The following is a 17829-nucleotide window of genomic DNA, read 5'->3' on the forward strand; positions in this document are numbered from 1 at the left end:
TTTATTGGGATTACAGTGATGAAAGTTAGCTAAACTATAAATTCTATGAACAGAATTATCCAGTATTTCAGAATTAGTAGGAAAGGGACAAGATTATTTGCTTCTTGATCTGACTGGTTACCTGTTGTAGCTAGTTTCTAGTTCAAGTTCAACTGACCAATCACATTGGCGCAGATTTAAAAAGAAAAGCTTACATCAAAAAGAGACTGAACACAAACTTTCATTAAAAGTGGTTGTTTTTGGGTTTTTTTAATCTTTGCAAACAATGACTAATGGACAGCATTCTTGGCTTGAATATCTGGTGGCTACATCAGAACCCCAAAAAATTGGCTGTTGCTCTCAGAGGCTAAGTCAGCAAATTAGCTGAAGGATTGCCAGATAGAACAAACAGAGACAGAGTGAGAGGGTTTTTTTAAGAGAGTGAACACACACACACACACACACGCACACGCACACACACACACACACACACACACTTTAAAAGACTCGGGTATACAAGTTATGCAGTTTTATTGTTTCATTGACTGTACCACAAAACCTTGACATCAAAAAAGAGAAAAAAAAAATGTCCCTCATTTTATAAGTGAACATTGCTGTAATGTTAAATATCCCATCACAAAATCTCACTCCTCATATAGAAAAATTTAAAAAACAAACCAAAAAAAAAAAAACAATAAGCAAAAAGTACAGTCACACAGCTCAAAAACATGAAACGCTGGATTATTTGGCAGCAACTGTCTAACTTGCCAGGATTTGATCCACTGGGAGTGACAGATGAGTGCATTTGGCACTGTCATTGGTCCACAACAGGTCGCAGTGAGCCTCCTGCCAGGTGGCAGAGGGAGACATACATTGCATTATGACAAATAAACAACTCTACACTATTCCCAGGGAGGAGACAGCAAGATAAAGGAGGCCCCTACTGTGCCTTCTTTCACACCCTCATGCCCCCCCATGCCCATTCTTTTGTTCAAGAAGACAGAAATAAGGAGGAAAAACAGAACCAGGCATGCGTGCACACCAGCAAATGTAAACTGTCTTATAAGCAATCAAAAGAAAAGGCAACGTGTCAGTAAATATCGTGTGCGCGGGGTTTGTGAATTAGGGTAAAAACTGCGTTTTAGAAAAATAGCACATTTTTTCATGCTTGTACGAAGTGGAAAGCATCAGTAACAAGTAAATTCATTTGAAAATATCTGCGCCATATTTTTCCTGGCAAAAATGTTTAAAAACTTTCAAATGCAATCCACTTCTTTGGAATTCTTTTGACTTAAAGAGTGTTTACAGTACTGCAGCATCAAAAAAAATAATAACAATAAAAGAAAACCATTACATTCAAGCATTTCCATCACTGTGCATTCAGAGTGACAGCAACAATGCAAACATTACCACTTCTAAACCACCTTTGGAGTCCATCCCATTAAGCCTCTGAATGAGGCATCACAGTAGGTGATCTGAATCACAGGGATGCGTGAAGCTTGGGTGGGTGCCTGTTCACCAGTGTACGGATTACCTGACAGTAGGTGTGCTCGTTTGACGCAAGTGGCTAGGTTTTGTGGGAAGGGGTGGCTTAATCCCACGGGAAGGGGTTTGTGCAGGGTTTAAAGCGGTATCGACACTGAAGGTTTTCATCAGCTGAGCCACGCGGCCACGCCCTGCGCAGACTGGTGCACTCCCTGACGTCCAAGGCTCCTCTGAGCTAGCCTTTTGAAGCTTTTCTGATTCGCCGATATCTGGAAGAAAAAGAAAACAACACACAACAGTTTATGTTTTGCCTTTAAAACCACAGCAACACGATCTCTTTAGTTCCCTAATGCTTACAAAGCTTTGTTAAAGGAGAGATGATGCAACATGGTGGTAAACATGCTACATGTTCCAGGTATCAAGTTTAGAATGGAAAAAAAAAAAAAAAAAAAAAAAAAAATATATATATATATATATATATATATATATATATATATATATATATATATATATATATATATATATATATATATATATATATGGATGTTTGTGTGCGTCTTCACAGTTTTCAATTAGATATAGGGGCTTAAATGCTTTGCAAATCACTTATTTAGGATTTTATGTTCAGTAGCTGTTGGACAAGCAGGAATCAACCACTATCCTTCCCGCAATGCCATGTTAGCTCGCTCTTCACCCTTTTCTGCCTTTTTTTCTCCTTTTCATTCGCTTTCCTTTATCCCGCTACGGCTGAGCAGAGGTCATCCTCAGTGGAAGTGTAGTAGGGACACAGCTGGGTGTAGTTTGTGCTTTTGTGTGCGTGCGTGTGTTGCCGAGGTACTGTGTTTGGAAGAGGGTGTAATTGAGGGAGGAATGGAGGGAACAGGAGTAACGAACGAAGGGGAGGGAGGGCCGCAGGGACGGGAATGGAGAGCAGACAGACGCTGCTCAGACACCAGAAGGCTTGAGGAGCCACATATTTTTAGCGTCATCCCCGGGGGACAGAGATATGTGAGAGCACCCGTGTGCGTGACTACAGACACACACACACACACACAAACGTGCGCACACGTAGAAAATAGAGTGAAAACACACACACAGGCGTGTACAGAGTTTCTAACAGCTGAATTTCAAAAGACATGCACATTCTCACGTTACGTTCAAGTCCGTGCATGCTCTCACACACATAAACACTGATTCAGACCCCCCACCCCCCCAGCCACTGCACATGGATTCAGTCACGCATGCAGCCATCGCTGACTAACGCCACGCCATAGTGTGCACACACACAGACACACACAAAGAGGTGAGGTACAGCCAAAACCACATGGGCACTCCTGAGGCCAGGAAACCTTTAAAGCTCTTGATGTCTTGCAGGCATGAAAGGGAGAGACCTAAAGTAGCCTTTAAGGTTGTGTTATTGTTTATTGCTGTTTACTCTGCTTTCGCTCCTCTTTCTCATTCTCTCGTGCACCTCTCCCCGTGGCTCCAACACCTCCCCTCTACCTTCCTTTTGCCCTGCCTTCCTCTGCCCCCTGACCCATAGTTCCTGTGTTAATGTCCTCTCGCTGCGTTTCGTGGGCTTGCCTCTGATTGTCTCGTTGTGTTGTGTGGTCACCACGGAAACCTTGGATAGGCTCCAGCAATTGAGGCTGACACACATTCAGGCACGCACCGAACACACACAGATGCACACACACACACTCATGGCCAGAGAGTTTTTTGAGCTCAGAGCCTTCCTGCAGGTCTGGAGTGGAATGCTTAATAGAGACAGAGAGATAGAAAGAGCAGGAGAGGGAGGACTGGTGTATGGGCAGGGACTAAATGAAACTCTCCTCAGCAGCTGCACCCCGAGCTCTGTCCGTCCGCCGAAACAAGTCATTAAAGCTACCTGCGAAAACACCTATTTAAATTAAAGAGAACCTCTGCAACGAATTGCTTGTTGAGATTGATTAATCTCCCAATCGAGCATTCAAGATGCCACCCATCACGTCCCGGGGCAGCTCGTAAATGTACAGAGAGGACAAAGAAGAGGGGCGGGAAGAAGTGTCAATGATCAGGCTAGCACAAAAATTAAAGACTAATCCATCTCTTTAAAGACGTCCACATGTCTCGCAGAGAAAGAGGAGGGGTGCGTGGGTGGAGGGCTTGGGTGGGAGGTGGGGGGCAGAAGTGGGGCAGAGGGCAGAATTCCCCAGCAGCACGTCTGTGGACTGAAGGGTGGGGAGGAGGAGAGGTGTAGGTGCGCTTGTTGTGTGTGTGTGGCGTGTGTGTGTGGCGTGTGTGTGTGGCGTGTGTGTAAGCGTTGGGGCAAGCTCCTGCATGGGGGCTGGGGCCCCTGTCACTTATCAGCTCTGGCTGAGCGTCGCCCAGGGCTAGAGTCGGAAAGCAGCGCTGGAATGTGTGTCCTTCCCTCTGAAGGTGAAGCCAGAGGAGAGCGGACGGAGACACAGGGAAGAGTTATAAACACAAAAACACGCGTGCATGTATTAGCTGCAGAAGACTTTGATGTTCTTGAAACTATCCTCAAATCATATGGACTGTCTCAACATATATAGGTTTATTTCTTGCACCGGCTCTGTCATCCTACCTTCATTATCTGGAGTGTTAACAGTTTTTATAACTTTAACTAAGAAATAAAAATCTCAAGATTCAGGATTTATTTTTGCTGCCAAAATGGGCCTAGCACATAAGAGGAGAAAACCCACGCGATCACAGGGTGAAGCTCCACACAGAAGGACAGGTCCAAACCCAGGAACCTCTTTCTGTGAGGCAACACAGGTTTCACTTTTTGTGCAGAGTCCCAGTTAACAGTAAGACTCATTTTCAGATTTACAGGCTTTCCGTGTTCACGTTTTCAAGCATGAACTGATTTTCTTTTCTCCACGCAGATGTTACACCTGTTTGTTTCCAAAAAAGTCTGTTTCCTGCCAAAAGAAACTGAAGAGAAAACTGGTGAGAAATATGGATTTTTCTCACCAACATTAATTACCAGATTATTTGTTATAAATACATCAACACTGTGAAAAATACCAGGGTTTAATTGCCATTTTATTTGTTCACTCGCAATTTCTGCCAAGAAGGTTTTGTGGTTGGTTTGGTTTCATTGTTTCTCTGTTTATTAGCAGGATTACTCAAACATTTTAGCAGAGGTGGAACTTGGCCCAGAATTTCATGCCACATCTTCACAGGTAGGTATCTAATTGAAATATGGGGGGGGTGGGGTGGGGGGGGTTGGAAGGGGGGGGGGGGGGGGTTAATGTCTTATTATTGTTTTCAAGAAAATATCACAAACTGATCTGCATTCATATCCTCTTGGATCCAGGAACTTGATCCATGTATAGCAAGATTTTCTTTTGCTTTTCTCGAGATATACAGACTTGGAAACTCTTGTTCTTACCCAACCTCTTACCTGACTAATGTAAACCCTTTAATTTTTTTAAGCCAAACATGGGATAACGGCAATATCCAGAACCTGAGACTTTTAAATTGGATTTCGTCTTATCCTCCTGGGTTAGCCTAAACCATACTGGCTTGTCATGACATCCAGTCTACTTGTGTAAAACATTTACAGCATGAATGCTCCAGTGTTAGATTTCAGAGTTTTATGTTCCTCGTTGCAGCTGTAAATCCAAATTTATACTGTCACTAATACAAAGTTAGTTTTTCTTTGGGAAAGCGAGGCGTGAGCCACGGTAACTGCTCAGGATGCATGAACCCTTGTCATTACCCGCATTCAAATGAAAACAGCTGAGGCATGAGCCTCATCTTTGTTGGCCTCCTCCTCCTGTTGGAACAAGCTTCCTGCCATTGTCAAGGACAGACACTGTGTCAGTATTTTTGCTCCGGAGTCAAACACATTTATTCAGCACTGTGTTCAACCCACCTCAACTCCCACCACACCAGCTATTCTTTTGGGTTTCCTTTCCCTTTCTTCCCTCTACATTTTGCTCTTATTCACTGTCGTGCTAGCGCCCAGGGAGCATAGATGTAGCCACTAATCTAACCACCAAAGTGGGTGAAGACACACATGCCACCAAACTTCTACAATACATCTTTGCAGCCAGATCCACATTTAACTAAAAACAAACAAGAAAAACAAAAAACAAAACAACAACACACTCACTCATTCTCACGAGTGTGTCAACCCATGTGTTTGGGTTTGACCGCCAAAAATCTGTAATGAACTTGAATGTTTACAATAATCAGAAAAAAAGGGGCGGGGGGCAGGGGCAGGAAATATTTTCAGGATTGTTCCCACCCCCATTTTATATAAAATGCTAAAAACATGTGGCTAAACCAATAGACAGTCACACAGCTATGAGGAAGTTCCTGTTAAGGTGCTAGGAACTTGGTTTTGTTGTATGGCTTTCTAAAGGAAACTGACACTGTCGACATCTGCCTGGTATAAACTTAAGTTGACCCAATAAAACTGCTGCAATCACCGTTGAAAGGAAAAATTGGATTTTATTTAGGTTTCTTTGTTTCTTCCAAATTTAAAAAATGGTTCTGGAGGAAGCCAGCCTTCAAGTTCATGTTGCAGTGAGCGTGTAGTGTAGGGAGAGCATATTTCCAGCAGAGGGACCTTTATGGAGATGAGATTTTCTGCTCAACTGGACTTTTCTTTCCCTACAGTATCACTGATTTCCACTGGATGGTGCTAACTTCACCCTTACAATGACCATTTTTATACTTAACTGGGTCACTGTGTGGTACATGAGCTTCCAACAGGTATATTAGATATTACAACGATAACGCAAGAAAGATTCAAACAAGAAGTTGGTTCATCTCTACAACATAAAAAAACCTCCCCATTTTATTTAACACTGGCACAAAAGGAAAGTTGCACGAGAGGAGCAGGCCCATAAAAGACTAAAAGAGAAACAAAAACACTGATACATTACCCTAACAGGAAGACCTCATCTCAGCCCAAATTGAAACAAAATTAATATAATATACAATACTGTGCAAAAGTCTCGTTTCACACCTTATTTCGTTCCATGTTGGTTTCAACAAGCCAGACTTCTCCATGTTTTCTGGAGGTCTTTTAAAGCTTTTATTTGAATGATGAATTTTAATAATTTGCTGAACCCATTCCCTTTTTTCCTAGAAAAATATAAAGAAATGACGACTGACTCAAGACCTTTGCACAGTATTGCAGCTTTAAAGAACAACCTTTGCCAAGATTGACACAAGAAGATAGATTGGGCATTATTTACAAAACCCTTTGTTTTAATTTTTTGACTGGTATCCTTTGTTATTACTAAATTACCACTTAACAAAGGCATATTTTTACCCTTTTACCCACATTTATGTTGCCTCCATGAAATAACACAGAAGAACAAGTTGAGTTTTAAGTAGTCATTCTAGGGAACTAATATTTTAATTTTACTGCTGGGAGATAATTCTCCTTCACATTATTCCTTGACCTCATGATATTTTCCATCAAGGTCAAAAAATTGTTTTCTTCTTTTTTGTATTTGCTCACAAACTTAGCACGACGCTCTGAAGAAAAGACTGGAGAATAAAGGATCTGGAGAGGAAGGGCTAGGGAGAGGATGGAATGAGAGGCAAAAAAATGAGAGGAGAGAAGAGCAGAGCAAACACCCCTGCTGGCCACCAATTTCCATCAGGAAATTGGTTTTCACATTTAGATTTTTTTTTTGGGGGGGAGGGGGAATTGGACCCTCAAATCCAGCAGATTTGGTCCCACCAAATGTCGACTGCATTGCCACGGCTGTTGACAAATTAATTGTTGACAGAAACTGATCACAATAGAGACGCTATCAAAAGAGCAGGTGTGCACCAGCAACATGTTACAAGGGGACAAATCCCAGTCGCGTACGTTTTTCCCCTCTAGGCAGGCCTCTTTTACTCTGCCAGTCCATAAAGATTCCAGGGGGCTGAGGCACTATTTGGCGAGCACATTGGGTTTCAGGAAATAAATCCTTCTTCCTTGCTGCAGCACAGAGAAATTTATCTAGTATGAACTTTGTTCAGACTGGTTCTGCTCAGCTCTCCAAAGCTATTATTACTCTTAGAGAAAAAGCTGCGGCTGGCTCAGAGAGCGGTGGTGATTGTCACGTAAGGCAGTAACCATGTTGTGAACTCAATTTTAAACCCATATGTTTAAAACTGGAGTCCAGGCTTTCCGCAACAAATGAAACTTAGCCAGAAATAAGAATCATGGACTTCCCACGAATCTAGATTAGTTTATCCACGGTGACACTGATCATAATCAGTATGGCTGCTTTTGCTTATTGGATTACAGGAAAACCGAGAAAATAAAAAGGTAGAAGGGGTCTAAAGCCCCTCCCACCTGATACTGTGAAAGATGGATGACACACCATACAGTTTTCCCAGTACATCACAGGGGTTAAAACAATACCATGTCATCAATTCGCTCCAACCTTAGATCTGTCATGTGCTTTTAACTCTGAGTTAAATTCACTCACCTTTACCACCCGGTGACTCCTGTGGATTCTGGGGTTCTTTTGACTGCAGGCTCCCTTTGGTTGATGACGTCATGCCAGAGTCTATTTTGACAGCGCTGCTGGGAGAAGAGTATGGCACGGCGGTAGCCAGCCTCAGATTTGTGAGGCCAGGTCTTGTGTTGACATAGTCTGGTGCTGCATTTGCAGAAGCCGGTCTCGTCTTGACAGCGTTACCTCTCATGGGAGGCCTGGAGCAGATGGAGGGCTGGGGAACTGACTTCTCCTCGGTTGCATTGGCTGACTTCAACTCGAGCTGCAGAGTGAGGAGTGACAAAAGAGAAGCGGGGAGTGCGATCGGTGTTGACAGCTAATTCACATACAGTGGAATTACTGTCATGTTTGATTAAATCATTGGATAAATGATTCACTAAATTAGAATCCTCCAGTGACAACATGGTGCCGGAATGAAACAGAACTATGACCACTGATTAAGAGTTTAAGGATGTTTGGAGAGAAAATTATAAGGTGACTTGAAAATCAAGCAGCCTTGCTAATCTTGCCTCCCGATCTTACGCCTTCTTAATCAACAATCTCACTCTCTCCTCCTCCCTCACGACGACTCCTTCGCTCTCTAAATCAACTGGAGAAAAGCTGCAGCGGCGTTAGCAACAGCCACATCACCAAAGCGCCCCCGTTTCCTTTCTCCTCCAGGAACAAATCAATCTATAAACAAGGCATTCAACCAAATTATGAATCCTATAAAGAAAGGCTTATGCTGTGAATTCTTGGCTGTCACACTTGCCAAACCTCCTAAGGTGTGAATGCTTTCTTGCCACGTGCACATGGGGTGGGCCAAAGATGTGCTGAGGCCTGTAATGGAGAGAGGCTGGTATGGATATAAGATGTGAGGGAGAGAAATTTCTGTCTGTGGCAAAGAGGAGGGGAAAAAAGAAGAAGAAGAAAAAAATGGAACAGAGGAGAGCTCACGCGCCCAAACCTCCGGAGACTATCCCACAATCCCATCCATCTGCGACTGACGCATTCTCTATCTCTGGCGTTTTAATTCCCTGATCAAGTTCATCAACCATCTGTTCTAGGGCAGTCCAGAAATCCTGCCTTGTCTCTGTGATTCAGCTGTTCTTGCAAAGCGTGTCACCTGCACACACACACACACAAACACACACACACTTGTATCCACATAAACGCAGAAGAAGAAAGCAAGGGGATATAGCAAGCCTACTCCCCAGACGACACAAGGCTGGAGCGGCGATGGAGCTAGTGGGAGGACAGGACAGTTCAGCTGTTCCCCGGAGAGAGAACTGTGAGGGGTGCGGCAGCTTAGACAAGCGGGAGGACAGAGAAGGAGAATGCTGGGAGAAAGATGATCTGCAGAGAGGCTGGGAGCGAGGGGACAGCTGGCCCCAACCACCATTTCCTGTGACTCAGAGGGTGGGACTGCCACAAAAAGTCATATAGGGACTCTGTGGTGGTTGTGCTTCAAAGAGCTAGAGATTTTACTGCACATCGTATACAGCACCTTGCTGAAACATGTCTTTTAAAGAGTTTTTCTGCACAGGTATGCAAACATTTCTTTTCTTAAAAATATTTCAAAAAGCTAGAATGAGATCAAAACACCTGCAATGACTTTAATTCACAGATACCTTTGCAGTTGCTGTAGGCGGTGAATGCTCGCTCACTGACACCTGTGGGTTTAACAAAGACATTACATGAGTGATCTAGGCCATGATGCAGTGTGAGAGCACACAGCTCTGTTAGTGCAGGCAGCTACTCCAACTCACCGGCAGAGGGAGTAAAGTGCTCACCTCCTCACAATTCCCCTGCTGGGAGAGAAAGAGACACAGTTAGTACTGATGGCGACACGTCATCTTCCTCAACTTTTAGAGTTCAGAGCTTGGAATAAGTTCTTAAGTCTATACTTAAAGGAGTTTAAGAAATAGAGATGAGATAAAATACTTAATTGTGTGAATATATTTCAAATTAAAAGTTGCTTTTAAGAAAAAAAAAAACATCTGTGCGGTGGTTTTGTTTCTGCAGGAAAAACAATGATAGGCTCTTATTTCCACTGAATGAGCAGCAAGCGGCTTTAGCTTTAGAGAAACATCATGGTCAGGCCAGATGAGACCATGTACGCTGGCTCGCTGTGGCTCAGTGTGTGCATGGTTGCCATGACAACACAGCAAATCTCTTTTTGAGATAGCATGGGAAAAAAAAGGAGGCACCCACCAGCACCCCAACATGCACTCGTACACACACACACACACCAAAACGAATGCACTGCTGTGCACATACACAGACACCTAAAATATCACCAGGTCAGAAATCATCAGCACATTATTTTGACACAGAAACAGGGCAGCAATTGATTTTCACCAGCTATGCTCAAGAACCTAATAGAAAGTTTCCACAAACTGCTCTGCGGGTATGAGAAGTGAAAATGACTCCACCACAGTGTTGAGATTGAGATGGAAATATTGAGTTGAATGGATAAGAGATAAAGAGCACCGTGAAACTTTATTTTATGTCGATCTGAAAGGCCACTCCATCTCAGTCATTTTTATTATACACAATGTTTTAATCAACTTTAACATATTTATTAGGTGTATGTTTTTATTTAAATCAAGAGGCGATAGCAGTGTTTAATATTAAAAAAAAATTATGACTTTTTTTCTCCAACCAAAATGATTTGATTTTTAAGGATCACAGACAGCTACACACACCTTTAGATTCAGGGAGACGTCGGGTTGCGTTTTAGAAAGGAGGTTCTCCCTCTCAGTCTTGACAGGTTCCGTGTTTTTTCTGTCCTTCAGTATCGTTTGATGGCTGGAAAACATAAACAGAATGTGTCACGTATAAAACACAACCAAATCAAAAGTCTGTTAGCAACACATGCACACAAAAAAAAAACAAAAAAAAAAAAACTGAAACACGGATTCTTCTATGCTACACATTGTTCTCTGCCTTTAATCTTAATTATTTAAAAAAGCAAAACCATCACTGTCTGTTTTGTATTACAAATGTGTATTACCTCGTGTTGTTCTGCAGGCTTGGAGTCTTCTTCTCTCCAAATCCTGAGCAGATGAATTTGGAGCTCAGCTCATCCACCTCCCCAATCACAACAACCGCCACGTCCCCATCCCGGCCGAGCTGCCAGCTGACACTCTTATTGTTGGCTGTTAAAAACACGAACACACTTAAACATTACAAGTCAACTAGCTACTGAAACAAAACTGAAAGTGCTTTTGAATTTCCCTCAGTGAACCTGTCAAAAAAAAAAAAAAAAAAGTGTATAAATGTGAATGTGGGATATGCCTACAAATCTTTTAAGGCTATATCAAAACAACACAACAGAATAAATGATGAAATATTGAATAGACTATTTAGAAGGCCCACCCCTGATTTTTCAAACGATTACTCTGAAATGTTTTATTAACATTGATAACTAGTGATGAACATAAGCATACTTTGACCCTCACATAACAACTTCTAGTGCTGGTTAAAGACATTCTTAATCACAGTCCAGTCTTGGTGATTCTCCTTGTGGTCTAAGGCCACAAGGAAAATAATTTATAGATTTATAAATGATTATTTATTCATTTATTTATTGATTTATAATGTTCACTCTGCTGTTTTGCTTTCTAGATGGGGTCAGCGGCTTCCAACCAAATATAATATACGCCTGAAAAAAGAAAAGTCTAAATATACCTGATTGTGTTGTGTGGTAACGTGGCTCACTTCAAAGATCACTAGTAAAAGTTACCTGTGATTATCTCGCAGCTCCTGACTTATCGCTTTGTCTTCACTGATTTTACTGCAGCTCTCTGTTATTGCAGTGATCACAACATTTAACAGACTTGTAGCGCTTACTTGGGATGGAGATACATATTTGTGTGTGTGTGTGTGTGTGTGTGTGTGTGTGTGTGTGTGTGTGTGTGTGTGTGTGTGTGTGTGTGTGTGTGTGTGTGTGTGTGTGTGTGTGTGTGTGTAAATGACAAGTCTTTCTCACACGATAAAAGGTTATTAAGCTGCAAACACTTACACTTGTTTTAGAACTGATGCTTTTCATCCTGTACATGAGCTCTTTAGGCAACATTATAAAATTCAGGTTGCCTTCTTAAAGACCTCATAGTTCATAGAGCCTGGTTCTGCTGGAGGTCTCTTCCTGTTAAGATGGTTCTTCTTCCCCACCATTGGCAAGCGCGTGCTCATAGTGGATAGTCTCATTTTAGGCCCTCTCTTTCTCTCTAATATTGTCTAAATTACAATACAAGACTTGTTTGTGAACTGGTGTTATATAACTAAAGCTGAACTGAAACGCACATTATTCTCACACTCATCAACCCACTCACTGATCCTTTATGCCCTGGGGCTGTCTTGTTATCCTGGAGTCGAGACTGCTATCAGAATATAAATGATATTCGTCACAGGCTAAATGTGACCACTCAAAACAACAACTTTGTATTGATTTGCAGTCACCCATCTGTTTAAGGGGAAAACATGGACCCACAGTGAGCCAACCAAGAAAACAAAGACACTGGATTTAAGTACACGTCAAGAGTTGGGTTTTTCCTTTAATTTGTCATCGGTCCATATGTCACATCCTTGTAACTATGTTTGGAGCACTGAGAAGTTACTTTCATAGTGAACTGGTTTTGCCAGCCAACCCTGTGGATCACATTCCAGCGGGGCATACCAGCATGACGCAACCGTCAGAACATACCTCTAAACACATTTCCAACAAAAACTGATAGCAGAAGCCACAAAACAATCGTCAGACGCACATGACATGAACCCAGTCATCTGAGTACAAGGATGCTACATTTTATGTGATGACAGAATGTACAAGAGGCATTTCCACTGCCGTCACCAAGAATGTGTTGCACTTTCTTATAAACAGAATATATCTGTATTTGAAATAATCTGTTGCTGAAGAACAAGATCATTGATTCTAATCAGTTTTTCCCGCCTTGTGTAAATGTCACCCGTCTAAGTACAACATAAACAAAGGCACAGAAACAGGGCAGCATAAAGTCAAAGTCAGCACATAAACACCCATTACCACGAGGACAACCTTGTGGTAACCAAAAAAGTACTTCCAGAAACAGAATTGTACTTAGAAAAGTAAAAAAATAGCAACGTCTTTAGTTTTAGTCTCTCTCAGTCTGACGTCAGAACAAACAGCCCAATAAGGCACTGCTGCGTGTGTATTATTTTGGACTAGGATTTATATGTGACTGTGAGTCATGTGTTTGTATTGTTGTATTGTGTTAATGTACTTCTGTGAGCTTCTTTAATCCTCCAGTCTGACAAGTGCGCTCCTTGTCACAATAAGACATTTCAAAAGTGCCACCAAACCGAATTAGACCTACGACAACAACAAAATCAAAACAAGCACATCCTGCACTGGAAACTAACCAAAACTAACCTGAATCACCAGGCAAAACCGGAAAACTACAGAAAAACAAAAACTAATGGAAAACACAAAAGTGCAGGAGCAACTGCTGAGTGGGCTATGAGCTTCATTTTGTGGCTAAAAACCCATTTGGCATTTCAGCTCTCCCACAAGACCATCCAGATAAAAATCAAAGTCTCCATTTCTTTTTCAAACACATACATTTCCTGCTAACTTCCCATTTCAGACTCTGCTAATTGTTTAAAGGCCCGAGTCTTGACTCATGTCCTATTTTTACATTTTTACATCAACTATCCACCATTTCCTTTACACGCAAGACAGAAAAAGAAGAAAAAAAAAGCCGTGTTTGTGCAGAAGAGTGGTAACCATGTGTTCTCAACCTACAGCCTCCTAGAGATGGCTGCACTGGTCATTAAGACACAGTGCATTGTTCTCTCGCTCTGTACCACAGTTGATAGAAAGTGCTTTGATTAACCAAGACCAGACAGAACACATCACTGTGTCAATCATCAACTGGCTTTAAGTCATGCTGTGATATCACTGTGGTTTAAGTAACTGTTGCACTCATCCAAATAAATTAACTTTGCCCCTGTTGTTCGGATTAAGGTGATAGAGCAATTTGTTATGTTCGCGTCGTTACGCAACGCCCTTCTTCCAGAAGTCCTTAATACAAAAGACGTACAAGAGAAAATGCAGACACACAAGATTTTGTCAAACCAGTTTCACGACAGGCTTGCAGCTTCCTGAGTTTCTGCTTGTTTTGTTTTTCCCATGCATACTCTCACCACCTAGGTTGAGCAAAAGAATTTACCAAATATGAGGAAAAAGACAGTATTTGTAATCATATCTTATGTAAGCACCTGATAAACACATGTGCTCTTCGTTTAACTTGTAAATTTCCCGACAGGGCTGTTATTTTGCCATCTCCTCCTGTCCTGTGGATGTTTTCTTCTGACATTTATTTGCCATCAACCACAGAATTCCAGATATGAGCAACATCTGGGACCTCACATTGCAATGTTTCAATTGGAAATAAAATGATCTAATTTAGAGTTTCTGTCTGTGTGAATGAGGCTCAGAAGACAAGGAAATTAGACCATACGGTCAAACTATTTTCACCTTGTGGAGGGTGAAGCATTTAATAAAAAGTGCAATTATAACAGATATTTAAATAAAGATCTGCAATAGTTTAGGACCTAAGCTGTAGAAAAACACCCCCCCCCCCCCCCCCCAAAAAAAAAACAAAACCCCCAAAACAAAACAAAACAAAAAACTTATTTTGATGCTCACTTCATGTTTTGACAAACAGCTGTTGAGATAATATAATAAACTCCAGCAGCTTAGGATATCTGTCACAGCCAACGTACATATGCTTCAGTGGTTCCCTTATCAAGCTTTGTAACGCTCTATCGGGTAATTCTCAGCCCACTACGCAAATATCTCAACTCCAAGGACTCCTAAAGCGCTTGCTCAGAAGAGAACAGATGGTTTTCTGTGGAACTTTTGTGAAAACGTGACAGTCGGAGTGCCTGAAAAACCTGAAGCTGCAGGGTGCAGCTTCAGGTTTGAGATAAACAGGAAGAGGGCAGGTTAAAAAAGGTGAGGTGGCGGCTGTGGTTGTTGATGAAGAGTCTTTACTCAGTGTGGTTACCTTTTCTTGGCTTTGCTCTCTTGGACTCTGCGTCGCCCCCCTCTCTCTCCAGTTTCTCCTCCCGCTCTTTCCAGCGCCGCACCTGCTCTTGGCGCATTTTCAGGAACAGTGTCTTTTTCTGCTCTTCGTTGAGGGCTTCCAGCACCTCAGGGTCAATGTACATGTCCTTTAAGATCTGCTGCAGCATGTTGGTGGCCAAATGGTTGGTGCGTTAACCTGGTACCACTTGGCAAGCAGTTGAAGCTTGCTTCTCGTAGTGCACAGTGTGTAAGGATGATTTATGGTCTCATGTCAGCAGAGGACTTTTGTAGCTTCTTGTTTGTCCCTAAAGTCACTCTTGAAGTCATGAATTAAGGTTCTTGCTCTTTCTACACATGCTTTTGTACAAGCTGTACTATCTCACTCATACAGACTGTCTTTCTCTCTCTCTCTCATACACACACTCTCTCTCTCTCTCACACACACACACACACACACACACAAATCCTGCTTCCTTTCTATATTGTGTTCAGTTTCCCCATCAAGATGTCAGATTTCTTTGGCGGTCATCTTTGGCACAATCTATGAGAAAAACAAAACAAAGCACACAGTAAAGATCATCTTGCATGATTTTCAAAGCTGCAGTGTCTTACATATTTTCTTAAGAAACTTTTTTTCTTATTTCGTAGAAATATCTGTTTAAAGCAGTTGTCTTGTCCTTCCCTGCATGAATACGGAAGAGCCCAAAGCCAATTTCAACACTTTACAGAAAGTCTGCTACCCAGAATGGGAGGAGATTCCAAAGGAATGGGACTGCTTCTGACATCAGTGTCCCACCCTGCTCCTTCCTCTCCCCAAAACCATGTTCGTTTCTCTCTAAAACTCTCACAAGATAGCGCCCCCCACCTTTTTTTTTTTTTTTTAAAAACATGGCCAGTGTCTGGTTGTAATGAGGGATAAAAATCTGGGTCATAGCACTGGACAGCGAGAGCCAGGTTGTCTAACAAGAGGATTGAAATGGACTCCTCCAGTCACAGTGGGTAGTTAAACAATGGCTACCACATAGGCAGCACTTGGAGGGAAAGAAAGCTCGTCTCAGACTGAAAACTATCACACTGGTGGAATACAGATTGGTGTCTGCTAAACACACCGCAGGGTGCAGAGAAGGAAACCAAAGAAAACAGGGGGGAGGGGGTGAAGTGGAGAAAATGAGTGCTACAAAACAAAAAGGGAGTTGTAAGAGAAGGTTAGAATTTGCTGAAGTACTCACAGTGGGATGTAGACAGCCGCTCCACAGCAGAGTATGCTAACTGAGCTGAGGGAGTCACAGCGCCTGTGGGTCCTCCTCGTCTTTGTGTGTATGACTGAGCTGATGACATCACAGCATTCCATAATCTCTTTACCTCCCTCTCCCTTCCTCTCTCTCTCTTTCTCTCTCTCTCTCTCTCTCTCACACACACACACACACACTAAAGCTACATTTAAGGCTACATTTCAACTTCCTGAGTTGGTCTCAGGAAGTTGAACTCACACTTTAAATAGCTAGAAAGAAAGGCATGCGTTCATGCTCATAACACACGTATTTTCCATATATTCAAAACATTTTCGCTTACACATATAATTCTACACAAATAATATTAAAAAAAAATACAGCAAAGAAAAATGAGCTCTCTTCCTCCTGTATTTTCTTCCCTTTTAACGACGCCTTTTAATTAAGAAATGCTATTTGCTAACGTTCGCGTTTAGCATTACCCAAAACTTCTAGCACAGCTTCTAGCATTATGTGAAACAACCGATGTGCCTTCTAGCATTATGCAAGTAACTGTTTGCTGTTTAATTTACCATGTCTTCTGATAGTTTGCACATTCAAGCCAGAGGAAATTTTCTCAGCTAACTGTCCTCCTCTGCTTATGAGCCATTCATTTTTAGGTAAAGAGCGGCCTCTACTGGTTAAGGCAATTGCTGTGATTAAAAAAAAAGAAAGAAAAGGAGCCTGCCATGGATTACGTCACCATCCAAGCCAGTGCTCAACTACCTTAAACTACAGCACTAAACGAAAGCTGAATAAAAACTGTGCATAAGCACTTATGCACACTGACCGCATGGCTCCATAAATTTCGACTGCAAAACAGCGTAAATATACAATGCATGCAGACACCTGCACCTAAAAGGTAACGAGGGGCAGGATGCTTTTGTAGCAAGCCATTTGTTATAGTCAGCGGTGGCAAAGTGCTCATGTGATAATGGTCATGCTTCAAAATTAATAAAATGTAAGTTCTCTCATAGATTTAAAGTGTGGCACCTTGGATCAGACTAAACACCATCAGAACACATTACAATGTGTTTTATGTTTAATAAGAGAATTTTTGTTTGATTAAATGGGGTTTATTCTTCTTTGGATGCTTTATAATCATGCTGTGACGACAGAGACCAGTTCTCTGTGTAGATTCTGGGATGAGGAGCAAAGTCGGAGTGTAAGCTGGCATCTGGGCTGGAGTCCATCTCGGTATAGCACATCCACTTCAGTTTTTTCACCCTCCATCTCATCTGGCAGGCTGGGACTATCAACTAACAACAAAGCACAAACATACATATGTCCTGGAGAAATACCTTTGGGCATGTCTAGAGAATTGACCTCCCAGCTCGTTATACTGTATTTACTCTTATGTGGGTTCTTCTGATAGGAGGAGAATGGTTGAAGCAATACAAAGGTACTCTGTGTGGATGGCCCAGAAATAAATCTGCCTCTATGCTCCATGATTTAGGACCTAGAAGCAACCCAAAGGGTGCTGCTGATATCACTTGGCCAATTTTCAGAATTTACATAATGATAATTAACATTTTCTATGTCATTTCATTTTATTAACAGAATT

The 17829-nt window shown here is 42.0% G+C and overlaps 1 protein-coding gene across 2 annotated transcripts; it reads right to left on the reverse strand.

Annotated features, from left to right (window-relative positions):
* Positions 1-248: 248 nt before the first annotated feature.
* zgc:100829 (uncharacterized) lies at positions 249-15443 on the reverse strand. 2 transcript variants are annotated; one of them, XM_006799989.3, is made up of 7 exons: positions 14978-15443; positions 10942-11086; positions 10634-10736; positions 9695-9733; positions 9557-9598; positions 7917-8208; positions 249-1733 (listed from the first exon to the last, which is right to left on the reverse strand). In XM_006799989.3, the coding sequence occupies exons 1-7, from the start codon at positions 15162-15164 to the stop codon at positions 1510-1512; spliced, it is 1032 nt and encodes a 343-aa protein (XP_006800052.2). In that variant the 5' UTR covers positions 15165-15443; the 3' UTR covers positions 249-1509. The 2 variants fall into 2 exon arrangements, with proteins under 2 accessions (XP_006800052.2, XP_006800051.2); XM_006799988.3 differs by having other exon boundaries at positions 9695-9736.
* Between the last annotated feature and the right edge of the window lie 2386 nt (positions 15444-17829).

The sequence above is a fragment of the Neolamprologus brichardi genome, chromosome 10 (assembly GCF_056152115.1).
Source record: "Neolamprologus brichardi isolate AB-2024 chromosome 10, ASM5615211v1, whole genome shotgun sequence".
NCBI classification, from domain to species: domain Eukaryota; kingdom Metazoa; phylum Chordata; class Actinopteri; order Cichliformes; family Cichlidae; genus Neolamprologus; species Neolamprologus brichardi.